The 22,762-nt window shown below is 45.4% G+C and overlaps 1 protein-coding gene across 1 annotated transcript in view; it reads right to left on the bottom strand.

The window, feature by feature from the left end:
* LOC132570084 (putative DBH-like monooxygenase protein 2) overlaps positions 1-17,244 on the bottom strand; it is a 33,034-nt gene extending 15,790 nt beyond the window's left edge. The window contains exons 1-7 of the mRNA XM_060236520.1: positions 16,966-17,244; positions 14,105-14,251; positions 9,815-9,976; positions 6,551-6,634; positions 2,960-3,127; positions 1,688-1,790; positions 129-295 (exon numbers count right to left, since the gene is read on the bottom strand). Of these exons, the coding sequence (XP_060092503.1) occupies positions 129-295; positions 1,688-1,790; positions 2,960-3,127; positions 6,551-6,634; positions 9,815-9,976; positions 14,105-14,251; positions 16,966-17,244 (1,110 nt within the window). The remainder of the gene's footprint in view (positions 1-128; positions 296-1,687; positions 1,791-2,959; positions 3,128-6,550; positions 6,635-9,814; positions 9,977-14,104; positions 14,252-16,965) is intronic.
* Positions 17,245-22,762: the final 5,518 nt, after the last annotated feature.

Raw genomic sequence — 22,762 nt, 5'->3', positions numbered from 1 at the left:
ACAGGGGTAGGATCCACCCCGTGGTGTCCAGTATGTTAAAATAAAAGTTTCCTGGAGAACCAGAAGACTAGTGAATGGCTGAGAAAAGGGTAGCTGAACTTTAAGCCATTCACCATTCCAGTGCTCACCTCCTCAAACTGACTGGAATTGCAGAGTCCATAGGAGTTGAAAGCATCTACTCCTGGGGGAAGGAAATGGATGGGAAAGGTGAAGAGACCCGTCTGGAGCACCCCCATGTCGTATGGACGCAGCTCCGGAGTATAGTAGAGTCTTATCCCTGAATTGTCGATTAAGTCTATAAGAAAGGAAAACCATGAGCTGAATGATTGCTTCAGAGCAAGATTTTGTGCAACAGGAAGGGGGACAAAATTCTGAAAGACCAGCATACAACAGAGGCCCAAGCAGTTAGGCAAATCATTGAAATTCTTCACAGTGAGATGTTTGCCCCAATGACAAAGCGAGTTGGTTAGTCCGTGATTCGCTCTGCTAGTTCTGCTTGTGTAAGACCAGAATAAAAAACTAGAGATCATCCAATCAATAAACATAATTCTCTGTATCCAGAAGTGGTATTCTTCTCAGTGTACACACTCTTCACTCGCAAATGATGACGACCATCATTTCTACATGCCTGTTCACTCTGTAAATGTTTGTTCATTGTTTCTTAAATTGCTTAATGAGGTTCACAAGTATGCTTTCCATCAAATGCTGAAGGGTCAACACCAGTAGAATGATATCCTGGATATATGGAAAGAACCAAGATGGAACTCTATATTTTGTTCCTGTTCTCTCCTGGGCTGTCTGTTTTCACCCACTCACAAAGGATATGAGTAGAAATACAGAGGAGTAGTTGCCAGTTTTGACTAATTGGATCATGGAAGATACTTTCAGGGGGGTGTTGGTGTGCACTAGAAGAGCAAATCTGAGTCCAGTAGCCCCTTAGATTGCCAGGGGATCTGCTTTCAAGAGTCAAGCTCCCTTTGTCAGATGCAAAGCTTTGACTCTGGAAAGTTTATGCCCCCAGAAATCTTGCTGGTCTCTAAGATGCTACTGGACTCAAATCCAGATCATGGGAGCTGCTTCTGCAGGACAAAATCAAGGGCTGGCCTGGTCTTTCAGCTAAATACTGGGACATCCAAACAGGAAGTTAACAATGCAAGCCTAAAAACAGTTTCCTGTCATTATGCTTTATTGAATAATAGTAGGATGGAAATGGATGGGATTCTGAGTAGAATTCTGAGTGGACTTGTTTAGGATTCCTTTGTAAGAAACCTACAATAGAACAGCCCTGGAGATGGACAAAGAACAAAAGGAGAATTTGACGCCTCTATTAAATTAAAAACTCTTTAACTCATTATGCCCAACTGCGAGAAACATCTGAGAATGTCCAGAATGGTCAGCCAACAGAGAAAATAGATGCATAAAGATTAAAGATGGGGTGTTTGGGTTGGAGGGCAACAGATACATACGAGGAATCTGTAATTATTATTTGTGATATTTTTCTTATCATTAAAAGTAGCAAGAATGTACTAACACAGCATTTACATAATTTCAGAGTACGTATGAGTATAGATAGAGACCAGACCTTTGTTTTGCCAAGAAAATGAGAACCAATGAGGTCTTGCATCTCTGCCCACTTCTATCCTTTTGCTACCTTTCCTCATCAGATTCGCACGTGCTATTCACTCACCTGGAATTAAATCGAAATTGCTGTAGTGGACTTCTAATCGGATCCACTGGGGATCCCGTGGGGTCCCTATGGAGATTCCAGTTTCATCTGGGAACATGTAGGACTAGTTGGGCAGGGGAGAGGAGGGGGAGAGAGAAGAAGAAGAAAGAAATCATCACTTGACATCTGCACCATCTGGTTCATTGGATTCAGAGCTGGGTATCTTTAGAGGGGTCAATTTGGACTGTGACCATTTCCACGGTAGTGAAATTCCTCATATCGACAATTTAAAAACTGCATTATGTGAAATTTTCTGCAGTACATTTTTTCTCACCAGGCACAAACCTGAAATTTTCTCCTTACCCTACATTTTCAGAACTCGCTAGAACTGAGGATTCCAAAAACACAGAGTAAGAAGGAGAAGACTTCAGGCTTGTACCTGGTGATGAAAAATCTACTGCAGAAAATTTCACACAATGCACAGTTTTAAAAACATTGTGGGGAAGTTCACTACTGCGGAAATGGCTTGTAACTGCAAGTAGGCAGTCTTTGGTAGTGATGGGGAGGGTTGTGGCTCAGTGGCAGAGCATTTGCTTGGAACGCAGAAGATCCCAGGTTCAATCCCTGGCATATCCAAATAAGAGAATGAGGTGGTTGATGAGGTAAGACCATGGATAGCTGCTGCCGGTCAGAGTAGGCAAAGCTGAATGTGAAAGACCAACGGTTTGACTCAATAGTCAACAACTTCACAAGTTTGTGCAATGGCACTATTGTGCTTTGGGGCTTCCTCTGTTCATTTCAGTGGGGTGCACGCAGGGCTTTTTTTATAGCAGGAATTCTTTTGCATATTAGGCTACACCCACCTGACGTAGCCAATCCTTCTGGAGCTTACAGGGCTCTTAGTACAGGGCCTACTATAAGCTCTAGGAGGATTGGCTACATCAGGGACGTGTGGCCTAATATGCAAAGGAGTTCCTGCTACAAAAAAAAGCCCTGGGTGTACTTACGAGAATGCTTTGGGGGCCTTGGGAACTAGAAAGGGCTCAGCGCAGCAGCAGAGACTGAAGAGCGGCATGCAATTAGGATAAAATTGTATCAGGTTTCTGCAGTATTATTCTAAGAAAATGAACAAACAAATCCTCTTTCTTGGAAGCTGCTATGAAATCAATGGTTGGAACCAGGCCAACCCAGAGCTCCGCCCAAGATAAGCTTTCAAATTCAGTATGGTAGTTTGACAACTTTGGTTGCAGGCAGGAAACGATTTGCTGGACCCAGAAAATCCCACATACTCACCCCTCCTCCGACTGCCCAGCCCACGAGGATTTGGGAGCAGAGGGCAAAATCAGGATCTGCTCCATAGCAGTCGCTCACCCCATGGGGCAGCACACTTGCATTGCTGCAGGCATAAACCAGGATGTGATGCACCATGGTTTCGTTCCGTGGCGTGATTATGGCTTCAAACTATAGACAAGAGAGGAGACAGGTTGCCTGGGTTCTACTCAACATTGATGTCCTTGGTTGTCTGCAGCAGCAGTCAGCAGGGAATGGGCAGAGCTGCATGTGATTGGCATGAGTTTGCCTGGCGATTCACTCAGGCAATAGTGTCTGACAGGGCTTGTTTTTTGTAGAAAAAGCCCAGCAAGAACTGATTTGTATATTAGACCACCCCCCTGACATCACTGGAAGTCGGTCACTTTCCGCATGTTGACACAGAACGGTACAATGTCATCAGCTGCATTTCATGGATGGATGTTCTCACACAGCCCAATGAGAGACCTTGTTTCCGCCCCCCGCCTCAAACACGGCCGGAGAGAGTTTCACATGCAGCAGAGCGGGAAGTGGCAGGCCCAGCTTCTCCTGGGAAGGGACGTTTGTGAGCGGCTACACATCTCGTACTCTCTTCACAAGCCCATTGGAGGCTGGAGGCGGCAGAGAGGATGGAGAGTGCAGTCTGGGAGCACGTGGCTGCCTAGTGCCTTCCCTCTGCCAGAGACCATTTTTTGAGCTGGAGCCCTGGCCAAGCCAGCCAGAACTGCACTCCTGTGTGCTCCTGCTCAAAAAAAGCTCTGCTGTCTATGCAAAAAATAGCCACACTGTCTGAAGACTGCAAAGACTGATGACCAGGAGGGAGGGGAGCAGCAGTCACAATCCAATGCACTGTTACTTGGGAGTAAGCCCCATCGAGCTCAAAGGGAGTCAACATGCATGGGTTCAGGCTATAGCCAAAAGTCTGGCTCTCTCTTCTCAGCCTTCTTTCCAGAATATTAAGCCATGCTTCTTAATGTCCTGTGAGTTTTTGAAGGTGACAGTTTCCTTACAGAAAAATAACATGATGATTGAATCCATACTAGGGTTGGTAGCATCTAGGTGGGTCTAGAGTTCTCCTGGAATTACAACTGATCTCCAGGCTACAGAGATCGCCTCTCCTGGAGGAAATGACAACTTCAGAGGCTGGAGTTAATGGGATACTGCAGAAGAAGGAAGTACTTCTTCACCCAAAGGGTGATTAACACATGGAATTCACTGCCACATGAGGTGGTGGCGGCTGCCAGAATAGACAGCTTCAAGAGGGAATTAGATAAACATATGGAGCAGAGCCCATCAGAGGCTATTAGCCACAGTGTATTGTTAGTAAGTAAGTAAAATTTTATTTGTATCCCGCCCTCCCCCGCCAAAGCAGGCTCAGGGCGGCTAGAACTCTCTGGGGCAGTGATGCTCTGTATTCTTGGTGCTTGTGGGAGCACAGTGGGAGGGCTTCTAGTGTCCTGACACCACTGATGGACCTCCTGATGGTGCCTGTTTTTTTGGCCACTGTGTGACACAGAGTGTTGGACTTCATGGGCCATTGGCCTGATCCAACATGGCTTCTCTTATGTTCTTATTGTTCAAGAGTAATGGAAGCCCTAGAGCAGGGGTGTCAAACATGAGGCCTGGGGGCCGAATCAGGTCCTTGGATGGCTCCTATCAGGCCCCCAAGCAACTGGCTGTCATCTGCTTCCTTCTCCCTCTCTCTTGCTTCCTTCTGCATCACAGCTTGCTTTGCCAGGCTTGCTCAATTATGCAGAAGCTACAGAGGAAAACCTCTATTTTCTCCACTGGCTGAGGCTCCTCCCTTGGGAAGAAAGGGGGGAGAGGGAGAGCTTGCTTTGCCAGGCTCTCTTAAATGCACAGCTCAGCTACTGAGCCAAGCCACTCTTTCTTCTATTGGCTGAGGCTCTTCCCTCTTCTGGTCCCCTGGGGAAGGAAGGAAAGAGCAAGAGCGTCCTTTGCCCAGTTCTCTGAATCCCATGGGAGAAATACAAAGAAAGCACCTTTAAGAGCAACGAGTGCTAATGTTTTAAGGTTTTAAAAAAAACTTTGTGTTTGTTTGTGTCCTTTATAAAGTTTGTATCTCTGTTACCTAATCATAAATGGCCCGGCCCAATTCAACATGGCTTAGACCGACAAAATCTCATTTATGTCAGATTTGGCCCTCATAACAAATGAGTTCGACACCCCTGCCCTAGCATGAGAGAAAATCCCAAATGAGCTCCCTCCTCAAAGTCTCTCTATAAGGCTGGCACATAGGAGTAGAGCAGGTAGGTAGCTATCTAGGGTGCCACCTGGCCTACAAGGGTGCCGCTGGGAGCTCCTGCTCCCTGTCCCACCACTCTCCTGGGTCTGTGCAGACCATTTACTTGGCTAATCTTAGCTCACCAGAAATCACTCTGTTAGACCACTTTTGTGACCCCTTTGAAGGGCTCACCAAAGTAGTACCAAAAGAGGAAGTCCCTTTTGGCGTAGATGAAGATATTTGTGAGGTAGCTCCCTTCCCTTCAGTGGCTCAGCTGAACTTACAGTTTCAGTATGTGTGTGCTATGGATGCAGAATTAAAATGAACCCAGTCTTCTTTAGTTATGCAGGTAATTTATGCATATGTGTTCTAGGCTCGCCATCTAAATGGTTCTCTCAGGCAAATTCCCACTCATGCTGTTCCATCTCTGCTGGTCATGAGAGGGATGGGGGAGAAAGGGTTTTTGATTAATGTTGTGATGTCACTTCTGCATTTTACCAGAAGAGGATTGTCAAAACTCCTTCCATGGCAGGGGAGACTTCCTGGAAGCTAGGGTTGCCAGGTACCCCCTGGCAACTGGCAGAGGCAAGGGGGACTTAGTGGCAATGGGGGATTTTCTGGTGGCATCTCAGTGACATCACCGGCAATGTGGTGATGTCACTTCTGGCATCCACTGGAAGTGACATCATAGTATTGCCTGGAATTCAATGATACTCTGGTATTTGGGCAAAAACTGTTCTTTTGGGTAGAAGCTATTGTTTTGCCCAAATACCACAGCATCTCTGCCTTGATGGTGATGATGTCACTTCCTGCATGCACCAGAAATGATATTGCCGCATTGTCAGTGACATCACTGAGATGCCAGGCTAGCCCTCTCTTGCTGCCGGTAAGTCCCCCCATCACCCAGCTGATCAATGTTGGAGGACAGTGCCTTATGGCATGAAATATTCTGTTTTAAAGTTTTAACTGTTTAAATATTTAATTGTTTTATACTTAATATTGTTTAAATTTTATGTTTGATTAAAATTGTTGGAAGCCGCCCTGAGCCATTCGTGGGAAGGGCGGGATATAAATCTCAAATAAATAAAATAAATAAATAAAATTCTAGGAATCACCAAAAGCAATACAGTTTCACCATAGAGTTTCCAGTGATTCCTAGAGTGACATGATGTCACAGCTGGCTTTCTCAAAAAATGACATCAAATTTCATGTGATGCTAGTTCTATTTAAGAAAAGTTTTGCAGAATGATCTGCCTGTCTGTTATGCCCACACAGTCTTGAGAGGTGAAACACAAGGCTCCCAGTTTCTCTCTCACTGCCAAGCTACTTACCTTGTAGATGTGATGTTTTGTCTTGACTATGGGCAGTGGGATGAAAGTACAGGCATAGGTGGTATCATCCTCTGGAATGGGGAACTAGAAAACAAAGGCAAAGCACATACGGAAGACTGTGGAGTTGCCAACTAACAAACATAAATAGGGAGAGCATGGACTGTGCATACATTCTGCCTTGCAACAGTGGTAGAATGAAGTGTGGAGCCCCCCTGCAAGTCCTCAGTGCACTGAATAACCATTAAAAGAGGGCATAATAGTGAAGGGAGTGTGAGGGTGTAACACAGCTATTAAGCCACTGTGGGGACATCACATTTCACCCCAGTTATCTGTGTGAAACATATGAACATATGAAGCTGCCTTATACTGAATCAGACCTTTGGTCCATCAAAGTCAATATTGTCTTCTCAGACTGGCAGCGGCTCTCCAGGGTCTCAAGCTGAGGTTTTTCACACCTATTTGCCTGGACCCTTTTTTGGAGATGCCAGGGATTGAACCTGGGACCTTCTGCTTCCCAAGCAGATGCTCTACCACTGAGCCACCGTTCCTCTCCTAAAGTGTAAGCCTTTGCAAGAGGAAGGTTGATGATGAGGTGATCAGATCATAGATTTGAATGAAAAGTTGATAGCACAGCAAGTGGGACTCTCTGACAGTGATGTGGATTGGATATGCCAGAGAGACATCATCAGAAATAAAAGAGACACAGTTTTATTTTAACCAGTCATGCCCATTGAATTACAGTATACGTGTCACTACAATGACAAACAGGTCTACAGGTCACACAGTTATCTGTGTGAAAGTTTACACCTTTGCGAGAGAATGTATCAGAGTTCTAACTGAGAATAATGTGACTCTGCCATCTAACTGTTTTTGCTTTCCTATAAATAGCTTATGCATACTGTCCTGAGAGAAAAAAAACTGGCTTACTATAAAGCTTATCTGTTGTTTATGAAAAGGTACCGGGTCTCATGAATTGGATCTTAGGAACACCATATTGTTTTGGGGAATTGTGATTAGGAAAAGTCTTTATGAACTATAGAGAAAAAGAAAATTACCCTACAGTTGAATTTGCACTGTTGAAACGTACATAGGCTAAACTGAGGGCCAAAGTAGAGATGAGATTTTACCATGAGTCGGGGCTGGGTTCCCCCAATTTGACTCTCATACTCTCACTGTCAAGTGGTAGCTGCTAGAGATTAAATTCCCAAGCACTGTGAGGCCCCAATTTGGATTGGGACCCCAGTGCTGGGGGAGAAGGGATCTCCGGCTTCAAACCACACCCCCCCCCCCGCCTTGATGTTTTCTGGACCCAAAATGGCCCTGAGGGCAGAACTTTTTTGAGCAGGAGTGCAGAGGAACTTTGGCAGGTCTGAAACGGAGCTGGCCTGGTATTTCAGCTAAACACGCCAAATAGGGAGTCCAGAGATGCAGAATAGAATAACCATGGAGAAGGTTAAGGAACAAAGAAGCAACAGGCTTTTATAGATTAGAAGCAGTTTAACCCATATCAAAGGAGCCCTGTAGTGCAGAGTGGTAAGCTGCAGTACTGCAGGCCAAGCTCTGCTCATGACTTGAGTTCGATTCTGGCGGAAGCTGAGTTCAGGTAGCCGGCTCAAGCTTGACTCAGCCTTCCATCCTTCTGAGGTTAGTCAAATGAGTACCCAGCTTGCTGGAGGGAAAGTGTAGATGACTGGGGAAGGCAATGGCAAACCACTCTGTAAAAAGTCTGCCAAGAAAATGTCATGACACAATGTCACCCCATGGGTCAGTAACGACTCGGTGCTTGCATAGGGGACTACCTTTACCTTTAACCCATATCAATGGATAATATGAATTGTAAATGTTGAGGTGTACCTTTTGGCAGGAGATTAATGATGAACTGATAAAGGGTGATTTGATACTGACTTCACAAATGCACACCTGTGTTAGAACCAAGCCTCACCAAAGTCAACTGGAACATAAGGTTTGCGTATGTGTCCCTCACCAGTTCTGCTTAAAAATAGTTCCTTCCCAGCAGAATCTTGGTGGTGAGACAAGACAGAGGGAAAGAAAAAAACTCCAACTTTCGCCTTAAAATAGCCAATAAAAATATATGTGGTTTCTTTTATCTGCTTAAAATTCAGACTGAAGAAGAAGAGTTGGTTTTTATACCCTGCTTTTCTCTACCTGAAGGAGTCTCAAAGTGGCCTACAGTCATGTACCCTTCCTCTCTCCATAACAGACACCCTGTGAGGGAGGTGGGCCTGAGAGAGGTCTGGCAGAACTGTGACTGACCCAAGGTCACCCAGCTGTGGAAGAGTGGGGAATCAAGCCTGGTCCTCCAGATTAGTGTCTACCACTCAGGGCTTTTTTTAGCAGGAACTCCTTTTCATACAAGGCCACGCCCTCCTGAGGTAGCCAATCCTCCAAGAGTTTACAGGGCTCTTAGTACAGGGCCTAGTAAGCTCCAAGAGGATTGGCTACATCAGGGACATGTGGCCTAATATGCAAAGGAGTTCCTGCTACAAAAAAAGCCCTGGCCACACTGGCCCTCAGGTGGTGTTGTGGTGGTGAAGTTACGGATGAGAGTGTGCTTCCCCTTGAACGCAACGTAAATAGCACCTGACTACCCAGAACATGAGAGCCAGTGTGGTGTAATGGTTAAACTGCAAGACTAGGATCCACAAACGCCAGGTGAATCCCTGCTCCTCCTTGGAAGCTTGCTGGGTGACCCTCTCAGCTTGACCTGCTTCACAGGATTGTTATTGTGAGGATAAAATGGAGGAGAAGAGAATGACCTAGAATCCCTGCTGTGGAGAAAGGCAGGGTGTAAAGGAAGTTAATATATAATAAATATAGCTGAAGAGGGGGTGCAGATAAAAGGTAGGATTATTTAGTGGGTGGAAAGGAGAGAGGGAAGTAGGGAAAGGGGAGAAGAGACGGGATCAGACGAGGATCTGGGAGAGCCAGGTTCGAATCCCCGCTCTGCCATGGAAGCTTGCTGGGTTACCTTGGCCCAGTCATGCACTCTCAGCTTAACCTACCACACAAGGTTGTTCTTTGGATAAAGTGGAAAAGGGGAGACTGTGGTAAATAGCACTGGGTCCCCATTGGGGGGGATTTAAATAAAGGGAAATAAAAAAGTGACAAAATGTTTTTAAAGAACCCAAACAAGTTTAAAAAACGCACACGCATATGAATAAGCCAAACTCAAAGCCAAGCAAAATTTGCCTGCCTATTGATAGGGATACCTCTTGGTTGGGTCGTTAGCAGTTCAATACTTACGTCGTCTAGTTTGAGATCATATATATGGAAGACACTAGGTGAATGTAACTCCGCTTCATTTAAATATAACATTAAGTACAGAGATTTTTTGATGATCTTGCCGCTGAAGAAATCAATCGTGTCATCTGGACCAAAAGCAGAAATCAATCGTAGTGTATCGCCCTGTACAGAGACATGACAAAAAGTAAATCTTCCTTGAACTAAAATATTGTCACATTTACCAGAATGGATAGGCAAAGTGGCAACTCAGAAGGAGGTCAGCAGATATTTTCCACATTTTGCTCTAAGAACAGCTAAATTCCATTGTCAAATGCAGAGAAAACATATCTATTAATTTTCTGTCCCACAACATTCATAAAAATAATAAGCATACGTGATTAAATTTTGAGTAGGGTGCCTTAGCTGGTGCTATGTTTGGGCTTTTCAGCATCCTGATTTTCCTAGCTTTTGTGTTTAGGGTTGTCAGAACACCTGGTCTGGGCGGGGGTCCTTTGGGTCATTCCTCTCACCCCCAAATTTCCCCCTCTTACCTCCTAGAAGATGGAAATAATTGTGACGTGCCGCTTTAACTCAGAAGTGAAGTAGGCATGTTGGTGACATGCTCTGGTTCTTGGGCAAAACTCTATTATTTGTAGCTAATTCTACCATAGAGTTTAGCCATAAAGCCAGAGCATCACTGCCCAATGTCCCTGACATGCCTACATCACTTCCATCGCGGTCTCAATCCTGAAAAGTCCCCTCTCACCCCCTGACAGTGCATTGTTGGGACCTGGCAACCCTGTGTATGCTTCTGTTCTGTACATGCTTTGCTCCCTCTGATGGCCAATTTGATATTGCATCACTTTTTGTCCAGCATTTCTCCCTGCGGATTTAAACTGTAGGTTTTTATGTTGGACAGAAAGCAAGGTCATACTGAATCGACCACTGGAGGGAACAAAACGTATGTGGAACAGCGCCCCACCATTGTATACCATTGTACTTTGTTCAAGCAAATATAAAAGCTTCTTCTGCTTCCTCCAACTAAAGAGACTCCTCCATAGGGAAAAAGCCTCCAAACGTGACTGAGGAGCGTGGTAGGATATAAGCCAAGGTGCTTGTGGCTAGCCTTTCTGTTGGATAGAGGTTCCTACTGGGTTACCTGAAGCTACCTGAAAACAAGACACACAGGAGAGAGACATGAGCAGAAATACCAGAAAGGCTGCAAGGTGACCACATAAGAATGGATTTAAAAAAAAAATATATATATATATATATATATATATATATATATATATATATATATATATATATATATATATATTTTAAATCCATTCTTGTGTTAAATTCATTCTGAGAATGTTCACTTTCTACATTGAAATATATATAAATGTAGAAAGTGAACATTCTCAGAAGGAAAAAAAAGAATGAAATTTATTGTTTGGCATGTCCAGGTTCCCTCTTTCAGGTAGCAGAGTGTTTTATTTCATTCTGCCAGGGGTGGCCAAACTTGCTTAATGTAAGAGTCACATAGAATAAACATCAGATGTTTGAGAGCGGCAAGACATGAATGTCAGATGTTCGAGAGCCACAAGACAGGAAGGAAGGAAGGAAGGAAGGAAGGAAGGAAGGAAGGAAGGAAGGAAGGAAGGAAGGAAGGAAGGAAGGAAGGAAGGAAGGAAGGAAAGCAACTTTAATTTTAAATGCATTCTCCAAGCCACTGGCTGGCTTGGCTTGGAGAAGTGATTGACAAATACCTTCTTTGAGAGCCACACAATATGTGTGAAAGAGCCACATGTGACTCGTTTGTCCACCCTGTCATAAACTATTGGTCACACAGAAATCTATGACTACCATTCTGCATTTTTTTCCTTCTAATGGGGCACATTGTATTCCAGCTGCTTTTAGAGTTTTGAACTCAGTGGTTCACAATTGTTCACAATTGTTGCATGGTGTCCCTATCTGGATTTCTGCTGTGCACAATTCTATAAATAGAGTACAGTCCTCATTTCTTCAGGCAATTGGAAGGTTCCCCAGGTGCATTTCATCATCTGTCTTAGCTCTAGAGAAGCCTGTGCCTGCTTTTAATTTTTGGTTTCATTTCATTGGTTTCTGAGGGTCGCTTGGTAAGTCTAACCTTCAGGGACACTCATAGGGCTCCATGGCTCCAGTTTTTTTGAACAGAAGCTATCTCTTGTAAATCTTAAGGCAGAGGATTTTTTCCTCTACAAGTCAATGCAGAAAGGAAAAAGGAAAGGAAAGGTCCCCTGTGCAAGCACCAGTCGTTTCTGACTCTGGGGTGACGTTGCTTTCACAACGTTTTCACAGCAAACTTTTTATGGGGTGGTTTGCCATTGCAAAAAACATGTGGCCAAATTGATTTTATGCCAGAGATAAAGGTTATACTTGTTTTGATGCTCAGAGGACATGTTCTCCACCTGCCTTGGGCCTTTTGTCTAAGGGTAAATTCCCTTTGGTTAGCCTGAAGTTATATAGGACCTTTATGCATTCACGAATCAACTGCCCCTTTTCAATGGTATTGCTGGGCGGTCTGCTAAGAAGCCCCTTTTCAGATCGGCTGTGTCCCTGCTCTCTCCAATCAGAGGATTCTCTTGTACAGAGAATCATAGAGTTGGAAGGGTCCTCCAGTGCCATCTAGTCCAGCCTCCTGCTCAATGCAGGAAATTCACAAATACCTCCCACCCTCACACTTCCAGTGACCCCTGTTTTATGCCCAGAAGATGGCAAAACAACAACAACAAACCCAACACACAAAACCTCCAGGATCCCTGGCCAAATTGGCCTGGAGAAAAATGGCTTCCTGACCCCAAAGTGGTAATTATTTATATTATTATCGATTCTAGAATACCTCATTCTTCAAAAAGATCCCTGAAATGGTAAGATTATTACAACTATAGTAGTAATAAGATGGTTAACAATGTTAAGTTTAATGTTTTATGAGAGATTGCATAAATACTTGAACATGCATGAAAAAGTTCAAACATTCTTTATATGCTAGAAATAATATTATTGAGATTGTTTTTCCCTTTGCTTTCTGAATTTACCTTATATGTGAATCAGCGCTAACTGCTTTTGAACACAACACTGTGTATTAATGCTGTGATACTCTAGAATTCTGCATTATAGTTACTTGGAAAACTTAATAAAATTATGTTTAAGGAAGGGAGGGAGGGAGGGAGGGAGGGAGGGAAGAAGGAAGGAAGGAAGGAAGGAAGGAAGGAAGGAAGGAAGGAAGGAAGGAAGGAAGGAAGGAAGGAAGGAAGGAAGGGCTCTGAGAACTAAGCTGATGCCTTCATGCCTTCATCCTGCCCTTCCTCTCATAATCTACATAAACTCACAGAATCAGCATTGCTGTCAGATGGCCATCTAGCCTCTGTTTAAAAGCCTCCAAAGAAGAAAAGCCCACCATCTCCCAAAGAAGCCAGTTGAAGAACCTTTCTTCATAATTTACAGTCTCTAATCCATCATATATCATGAAAAGATGGTGGGTGCCACTTAGGCAGATTAAAAAAATCCACAAATATGGAGCTGCCAAGACCCCAACCATGTTTTACTGAAGCTGAGGTAATCCCTACGGGTAAAGGAAAATATAAGCAGCTACAGGGCTGTTTTTGTGGGAAAAGCCCAGCAGGAATCATTTGCATACTAGGCCACACCCCTTGACATCACCATCGTTTCACGCTGGGCTTTTTGTGGGAAAAGCCCGGTGGCAGCTAATTTGCATATTAGGCCACACTCCCTGACGCCAGGCCATTCGGAACTGCGCTCCTGTGCGTTCCTGCTCAAAAAAAGCTATATATGTAACAGCTATAAAGTTCTGGGGGAAAGTGTATTGGGGAGGGCAGGATGAAGGCATGTGACTGGGGTCATGCGTAAATTTGGCTATTAGAGTCAGTTTAGTGTAGTGGTTAAGTGCGCAGATTCTTGTCTGGGAGAATTGGGTTTGATCCCCCACTTCTTCACTTGTATCTGCTGGGATGGCCTTGGGTCAGCCATAGCTCTGGCAGAGCTTGTTCTTGAAAGGGCAGCTGCTGTGAGAGTCCTCTCAGCCCCACCCACCTCACAGGGTGTTTGTTGTGGGGGAGAAAGATAAAGGAGATTGTGAGCTGCTCTGAGGCTCTGAGATTCAGAGTGGAGGGCGGGATATAAATCCAATATCGTCTTCTTCTTCATAATCCAGCAGAGGAGCACAGGACACTTAAGACTGTTTATATGAGTTGCACACCAACTTGATCATGACCCTTAACTTTGGTTGGATGGCGCCCCTTGTTTATGCCCCAAGCGTTGCTTTACCGTGATAGGCTGGTCATGAGGATCACACGTCTGGAAATTACGCCAGAAGGTTATGGTGGTGGAAGTCTCATCTTCGGTTATTGCCAGCACTTTATAGTCCTGACTTTCATCCTCCACAATGGTTTTCTCATCCACAACATGCCAGTCCTAAAGGAGATAGCAAAAAGCTGCTCAGAAAAACCAGACAGTGAAAATTGGATAAAATGAAGCTTTTAGATCATGGTAGAAATAGGCAGGGCGTTGTTTTTTTTTTTTTTTGTAGCAGGAACTCCTTTGCATATTAGGCCACACATCCCTGATGCAGCCAATCCTCCAAGAGTTTACAGTAGACCCTATACTAAGAGCCCTGTAAGCTCCAGGAGGATTGGCTACACAAGGGGTGTGTGGCCTAATTTGCAAAGGAGTCCCTGCTAAAAAGCCCCTGGATATAGGTTTGTAATGTATCTCATCAACAAAGTTCCCTTGGTGGTCTTGGGTCAGTCATTCTCTCAATCTCAACTTCTTTGCTGAGTAGCTTTCAGGGCAAACTACTCAAGGGCTGGGAGTTCTTGGGAGGGATGGGGCATGTTTCAGCACCCTCCCACCCACTAAGCAGTGTGGTCTTCTTGATACAAGGCTTAGAAGGAGGGAAGGAAAGGGAAGGGAAGAGAAGAAGAAGATATTGGATTTATATCCCGCCCTCCACTCCGAAGAGTCTCAGAGCGGCTCACAATCTCCTTTATCTTCCTCCCGCACAACAGACACCCTGTGAGGTGGGTGGGGCTGAGAGGGGTCTCACAGCAGCTGCCCTTTCAAGGACAAGCTCTGCCAGAGCTATGGATGACCCAAGGTCATTCCAGCAGGTGCAAATGGAGGAGTGGGGAATCAAACCTGGTTCTCCCAGATAAGAGTTTGCACACTTAACCACTATACCAAATGGGAAGGGAAGGGACGAGAGAACTGGTAGTAGAGACAAAGACTTTGTAGGACATATACCACCTGTTGTCCCCTCACATTTCTCTAGCAATCCAAACACACAGGATGGTTTTGTGTCTGCAGGGGATTCTCTGATCTTAATGGAAGCCAGCCAAGTTTATTTATTTACATCATTTGATATCCCACGCGTCAGCAATTAAAACAGCATAATTAAAATTCCTCATAAAATCAGTTGTAAAGCAGAGCCAAAATTACATACATACAAGTTAAAGCGTAAGGCGGGAAGGAGGGATCATTGTGGGAAAACCAAACCAAGCAAAAAAAGTCAAGCAAGTAACGGAAGACAGTGTGATAGCAGGGGACAGATGAATATTCCTGGGAGGCATTGTTCCCTCGAAGATGAGCTAGTGTGAGCTAGCTCACAGGTTTTTTTAGCCCCCAGCTCACACAATTTTGTCTTAGCTCAGGGGAAATAGCCCCAAAGCAAACTAATTTATGCAGTAGTTCACAGCTTTAATGCCAGTAGCTCACGAAGTAGAATTTATTATTCTTTGTAGCTCTCATGCTAAGCAAGTTTGGCCACCCTTGCCCTATTCTTTCTTTAAAAAAGAAAGAGAAAAAAACATGTACCAAAATTGTTATGGTTTCCTCCTTAGTCTTTGATTGATTTCAGCTGCCTTTCTCCAGTTCTCCCTGAGCATTCCCAGGTGATCTGAGCGTGCTTAGAAAGGAAGCGTGGCCAAACTCATCATAGATTTTCTCCATCATTGGAGAAAGGCAGCTTTAAAAAATGACAAATAATGAATGCATGTATTTTCTTGAGCAACACCAGCAATGTGTAACATTCAAGGAGGTGAAGATGTGTGAGCATGGCCCAGTTAAAACGACCTGATGTGACATGTCACATGTGGTAGGGGGTGTATACAATCGAGATGGGATTAACAGTGGAAGCCCTGGTCAAGGTGGCAAGCCATGTTGGTCTGAAGCAATACAACAAAGTTAGAGTCCCGTGGCACTTTTAAGACCAACAAAATTTTATCCAAGTTGTGAGCTTTTCTGTGTGAGCACACTTCATCAGACAGTGTTACAAAAGCTCACACCCTGAATAAAACTTTGTGCCACTGGACTCTATTGGAGAGCCCTGGTTCCATTATAACTGGTAGACTTGCCAATCCCAAGGTCCCAGTGGGGGGGGGGTCTCCCGGTTTAGCAGGCTCCTTCCTGCTCCCACTCAGCTGGTTGGTGGGGGGAAGTGCCAACCCCACATCCACCATGTGTCTTTCCACCTCGGAAGGCTTAGAAGACACTTGGGAAAGGCTTGCTTTTTGAAAGGTGTGTGTGCCTTTAAATCTCCAGAGCCAGGCTGAATGGGGGGGCAGGGAGTGAGCCTGCAGAACAATGTGGCTGTTGTGAGAAAGGGAAGGGAAGCAGCTCAGTCCCTCTGTTTGTTTTACAGTTCCTTCAGAAGTCATTTGTGCAGTAAAATAGAGAGAACCTCTGGTTTCCCTGTGTTAGTCTGAAAAACTTGGTTGAGTATACAGCATTCAACAACTCCCATGTGAGTAAATTGCCCCAGTGACACCACAAAGTGTGTGCTTCCAAATTGTGTTTATTTTGGCTGCTTGGTGTGTGAGTGTGTGTGAAAGAGAGAAGGGGGGGAGTGGAAGTGCAGCCAGCTGTTGGGGATGAGGAAATGAAGACTGTATTCAGGGGAACTGCACTGCTGTATTTTTATTTCTTTCTTTTAGGAAATGGGAAAGTCTTCTGGCTCCACCCCCAAAGTCTCCCATTACCATCCCCAAAGCCTCCAGGTATTTTCTGAGTTAGACTTTGAAACCCTAATAACTGGGCAGGGGGAAAAAAATCATTTGCAGCTGCAGTTGGTGAGTGAACAATTCCCTCTTCCTGCCCCAGCATGTGAAAAGCAAATCCTGTTCGTGACTTACTGAGAAATACAAGTTGCCATCGGGAAGGACTCCGCCGATCACAACATCTGCCCCCGGCAGCTCTCCATGAGTGGTGAAGCCGAACGCCACCCATCCGGTTGACTGGACATGAAGTTCAAAGGTCATCATCTCTTTGGAGTCGTGATCCCATCGCAGGTAGAACTGCTGCTTGGGGTCCAGGTACGCTGAGAAACGCAACGGACGAGAGGTGGAATGGCTGGAACAAAGGCACAAGGTTGACAGGAGGAAAAGGAGGCTTTTCATACATGGGTGGCTCATCATCCTAGAGCCAAGGGAGCTCCCTTTCTCTCTGACCCAGCCTCTTGTTCTTGGGTTGGGTTTTCCCCCCAACTGAGCTAGTTACCTCATGGTGAGGAGACTCAGCTTATATGAAAGATCAGCAAGCCTGGGACCAGTGCCAGAAGGGAGGAGCAGTGCATATCCGATTAACAGGGTGGGATATTAGTGTCTTTTTACATAATCAAGTGGCTTCCTTCCCAAAGAGGGGCAGAGATTGCACCTTGTCTCTGTATTGTACATGCTCCAGTGCCTCGTTTCTGCATGAAAAACTCAGTTAAAACGAAGGTGTCCGAGGAGCTGGCCACTTCACAAGTTATGAAGTTCTCAGGTTTTTGGGAGGACAAGAGGACCTTGCGTCAGAGATTCAGCTGGGGTTTTGTGCATCCCAGGCTCAATCATGACCCTTTCTTCTCATGATTCACAGTGTCCGGCCTGGTAGAAGTGGATTTCAGCCTTCACTCCCCCCTAGGGGTGCCAACTTCCAGGTGGTGACTGAAGATCTCCAAGGAGTACAACTGACCTCCAGGTGACAGGGATCGGTTCCTCTGGAGAATATGGCTACTTTGAAAGTTGGACTCTGGCATTATACCCCACTGAAGTCCCTCCGCTCTCCAAACTCTGCCCTCCTCAGGCTCTGCCCCTGAAATCTCCGGGTATTTTCTAACCAGGAGCTGACAACCTTATCCCCCACTGTTTCCTCAAACCACCCCGTGGAGGTGTTATTGGCTCCACTGAGAAATCATATTTACATGTAAGGCTTTTTCTTTTTTTTGAGCAGGAATGCACTGGAACACAGTTCTGGCTGGCTTGGCACCAGTGGGTGTGGCCTAATATGGAAATGAGTGCCTGCTGGGCTTTTTCTACAAAAAAAGAGCTCTGTTTACAAGGCTGGAAGCATGTAATTTTTGCCACAGAGCCAACAGCAGCTTTATAGAATGGTTTGAGGAAATGAAAATGGTGCTACTTCTGCCCTCAAGTCATGGTTGTGAGCAGGGGTGGAATTCTAGCAGGAGCTCCTTTGCATATTAGGCCACACCCCCTGATGTAGCTTTGTAAGGTCTTGGAGGATTGGCTACATCAGGGGTGTGCTAGAATTCTGCCCCTGGTTGAGAGGAGAAAAGAGCATGTGTGAATCTGGTAGAGTAGCTACCTTCCAGGTGGCACCTGGAGATCTCCCGCTATTACAGTTATTCTCCAGGTGATGAAGGTCAGTTCCTCTAGAGAAATTGGTTGCTTTGGAGGATGGATTCTGTGGCATTATACTCAACCCCCTTCCAAAACCTCTCCATGCCTAGGCTCCACTCCCAAAATTTCCAGGTATTCCCCCCCCCCCACACGCAACCTTGAGTCTGGAAGCTACAAAATTCTCATTGTCTGCCTGATGCAAGATCCCCATGCTGTATCTCAACAAACATGAGAATAAGTTATGTGTCCCAGACCCCACCATGGGATTTACACGGCAAGAGAAGAGCAGAGGTGGTTTGCCTCTGCATGGCAACTTTAATCTTCCTTGGTGGTCTCTCATCCAAGTCCTCACCATAGTCAACCAGACTCTGTTGGGATTGGTCTAGTTTGGATTATTGCACTTTCTCGTTTGTTTGGTTAACATTTTTACTTGAATCTCCCCACCTCCAATTGACAGATCACTGAAAAAGCATTCTTTTGGCTGCTATGTTTAGAAAATGTAAAAATGTAGGTGTCCCTTTGTGTTTCATTGATCTGTTGAGATGGGGTGGGTGGGTGGGTCGGATGCAAATGAAAATGCTAACTGAAAAACCAACAAAATGCCAGACGGAAGTATTCCTGCCTTCAACATGCTGTATTGTGTCAAGAGTCACTCCATCTTTGTTCCTCTTGCCACATGTATCTAAACAGTTGTACAATGCTAATGCTTGTGCTTTGCTATGCTGGCTTTGAAGCATTTCTGCTGCTTATCTGAAGGGAGGGTGGCATGTCTGCGAACTGGCTAGTTGCTATGCAACCAAGGTCAAGAGAGCTGGAGAGATGTAACTGAGGGGCTACACCTGTGGTGATGACAGAATGGTAGTGAACCCACGCAAAATCCTCCGTTTTAGCTTGGCGCACTTGGCTTGAATTATAGTGGTCAGGGCAAAGGTTTATAAGAGCAAGGAACTAGCAGAATAGCCAGTTTCGACAACGCCTGTATCTGCCTATGATGCTGGAATAAAGATCTTGAATGCTACCTGTCTTATTCTTGCTTTTGGGTCCGACATTTTGTCAGAACTGCCATTACCTGCTTGGTGAGGAAGGTGCTGCAGACCCTGTATGAACACAAACTGTTTGCCAAACTGTCCAAGTGTGAATTCCACAAAACCGAGCTTGATTTCATTGGGTACCGCATCTCCACAGGAGGGTTGGGAATGGATCCCAAAAGTCCAAGTCACGGTTGACTGGGAACCCTCTAGAACCCGCAAATAGCTCCAAAGTTTCCTGGGGTTCACAAATTTTTATAAGGGGTTCATCAATAACTTTGCCAAGGTCACCCTACCCCTTACCGAACTGTTAAAAACAAAGGGGAAGGGGCCGCAGGCCTTAAAAGGCAGTTTTGGGCTTCTGTGGACGGGGGAGTGTCAGAAAGCATTTGATGAACTGAAAGCACAGTTCACATCCAAGCCCTGTCTAATACACCCTGATGAGAATAAAAGGTTCATGGTTCAATGTGACGGGAGCGACGTCGCCCGTGCAGCCGTGTTGCTTCAAGAAGGGCCAGATGGTCAATTGCACCCCTGTGCGTATCTGTCCCAAAAGTTCAGTCCAACTGAACGCAATTGGTCTGTTTGGGATAAAGAAGCCTCCACCATCAAACTAGAGAAATGGTGGCATTAGCTGGAGGGAGCCGTTTGAACTATGGACAGACCACAAAAATCTAGCCGCCCTCATTACCACCCGGAATCTCAACAATAAACAAGTGTGGTGGGCGGGGCTATTTCGGCGGTTCAATTTTAAATTGGACCACATCCTGGGGAAACAACTTCCTAGCAAATGCTTTGTCCCGCCTCCCCCAACCCGACAGCAAGCGGGAGGTTACTCACTCGCTATTTATGCCCTCCCAGCTAAGCGCTTTGGTCACCACCTGTGCACAAAGTAAAAGGGAAACAAAGCCCCCTGACGGATTCTTAATGGAACTGAAACAAGCGACTCTGGATAACCCGCCAGGAGGGGACTTGCAATTAACAAAGGGCGAGGACGGACTTTGGCAGAAGGGAGAGAAACTGTATGTGCCCCCGCCTCCGCAACGAAGTTATTCAGAGGTCACACGATTCCAAGCTGGGAGGGCATTTTGGATTTGTCAAGACGGTGCACTTGATTCAAAGACAATCTTGGTGGCCGGGACTTAGAAAAGACATGGGGGAATACACCATGGGATGTCCCACTTGTATCATGGCAAAGAAAAGGGGGGGCCTCTCACCAGGACACTTGCAGCCACTTCCCCCGGCCTCATGCCCCTGGGAATGCATATCTATGGATTTTATAACTGACCTGCCTCCCTCGATGGGGAAAACAGTCATTTGGGCAGTAGTGGACACTTTTTCGAAGCAAACTCATTTTATACCCTGCAAGCAGCTACCCAAGCAACTGGCCCAATTATTTATCCAGCACATCTTTCGGCTACACGCCTTCCTTAATAAGGTGATTTCCGACTGCGGTCCACGATTTGTTGCCAAATTCTGGTTGCACCTATGTGAATTGGCTGGCATGGAACAGGGGCTTAGTTCAGCCTATCACCCACAGATGGACGGACAGATGGAACGTACCAACGCGGTGCTGGAACAATTCCTATGCTGTTACACATCCTTCCAACAGGACAACTGGGTGACTTTTTTGCCTTTCGCTGAATACGCTTACAATAACAGTGTGCATGGCGCCACCAAAGTAAGCCCTTTCCAAGTAGTATATGGATACGAAAGTAAACTGTTCCTGGAAATTGCCCCCCCCCATCAGTTCCCACAGGCTTTACTGAATAGTGGAAGGGAATCGCGGGGGTGGGGGGTGGACAGTGATCAAACAGCAACTCCAGAGGGTGCAAGAGACCTACAAAGCCCAATATGACAAAAAGCACTCTGAACTTTGGGATTCAGCGGTGGGGGACAAGGTGTACATTTCAACCAAACACTTGCCCAACGCGCAGAACTGTAAGAAATTGGGGTTGAAGTATTTGGGGCCTTTCCTAATCAGACGTATTATAAATAAGGTGACTGTTTAACTGGAATTACCAAAAAGCCTTAAACATGTGCACCCTTGTTTCCATGCTACCTACCTGAAGAAAGATTCTGGGCCTTCGTCATGGCACCCCCAGATGAATCCGCCGCCCCCGACTCTGGTTCATGGTCAGATCCATCATGAGGTGCAGGAAATTCTCGACACCAAGATCAAGCGTGGGGAACTCTTTTACCTCATTAAATGGACTCATTTCCCATTAAGTCAAGCAGAATGGGTTAACTCCAAAGACACGAACTGTAAGGCCCTAATTAAAGACTTTTACAACAAATACCCCGACAGAATGTCAAGAGTCACTCCATCTTTGTTCCTCTTGCCATATGTATCTAAACAGTTGTACAATGCTAACGCTTGTGCTTTGCTATGCTGGCTTTGAAGCATTTCTGCTGCTTATCTAAAGGAAGGGTGGCATGTCTGGGAACTGGCTAGTTACTACACAACTAAGGTCAAGACAGCTGGAGAGATGTAACTGAGGGGCTCATAACTGACACCTGTGGTGATGACAGAATAGTAGTGAACCCACAAAAAATCCCCTGCTTTAGCTTAGCGCGCTTGGCTTGAATTATAACGGTCAGGGCAAAGGTTTATAAAAGCAAGGAACTGGTGGGATAGCCAGTTCTGACTACGCCTGTATCTGCCTATGATGCTGGAATAAAGATCTTGAACTCTACTTGTCTTATTCTTGCCTCTGGGTCTGACATATTGGACTGTAGCATGAGAGAGCAAATGCTGCCTGCTCTATTTAATGGTTTGTTCACAAATGTACATCCATTGCTTGATCACGGTAACATGGGATGATTGGTATGTTTGAGTAGAAAAGAACAAGAGTACTTAGCACCTTAAAGACTAACAACATTTGTAGCAGAACATAAGAACATAAGAGAAGCCATGCTGGATCAGGCCAATGGCTCATCCAGTCCAACACTCTGTGTCACACAGTGGCCAAAATCTGATGGATGGATCTCTGCTCCATATTTTTATCTAACCCCCTCTTGAAGCTGGCTATGCTTGTAGCCGCCACCACCTCCTGTGGCAGTGAATTCCACATGTTAATCACCCTTTGGGTGAAGAAGTACTTCCTTTTATCCATTTTAACCTGACTGCTCAGCAATTTCATCGAATGCCCACGAGTTCTTGTACTGTGATAAAGGGAGAAAAGTACTTCTTCCTCTACCTTCTCCATCCCATGCATAATCATGTAAACCTCTATCATGTAACCCCACAGTCAATGTTATATGGTCCCATTTGGCCCTAGGCT

Source organism: Heteronotia binoei, chromosome 4 (genome assembly GCF_032191835.1).
Source record: "Heteronotia binoei isolate CCM8104 ecotype False Entrance Well chromosome 4, APGP_CSIRO_Hbin_v1, whole genome shotgun sequence".
NCBI lineage: Eukaryota > Metazoa > Chordata > Lepidosauria > Squamata > Gekkonidae > Heteronotia > Heteronotia binoei.
Note: the sequence above shows the minus strand (reverse complement) of the source record. Positions and strands in the feature narration are given on the sequence as shown.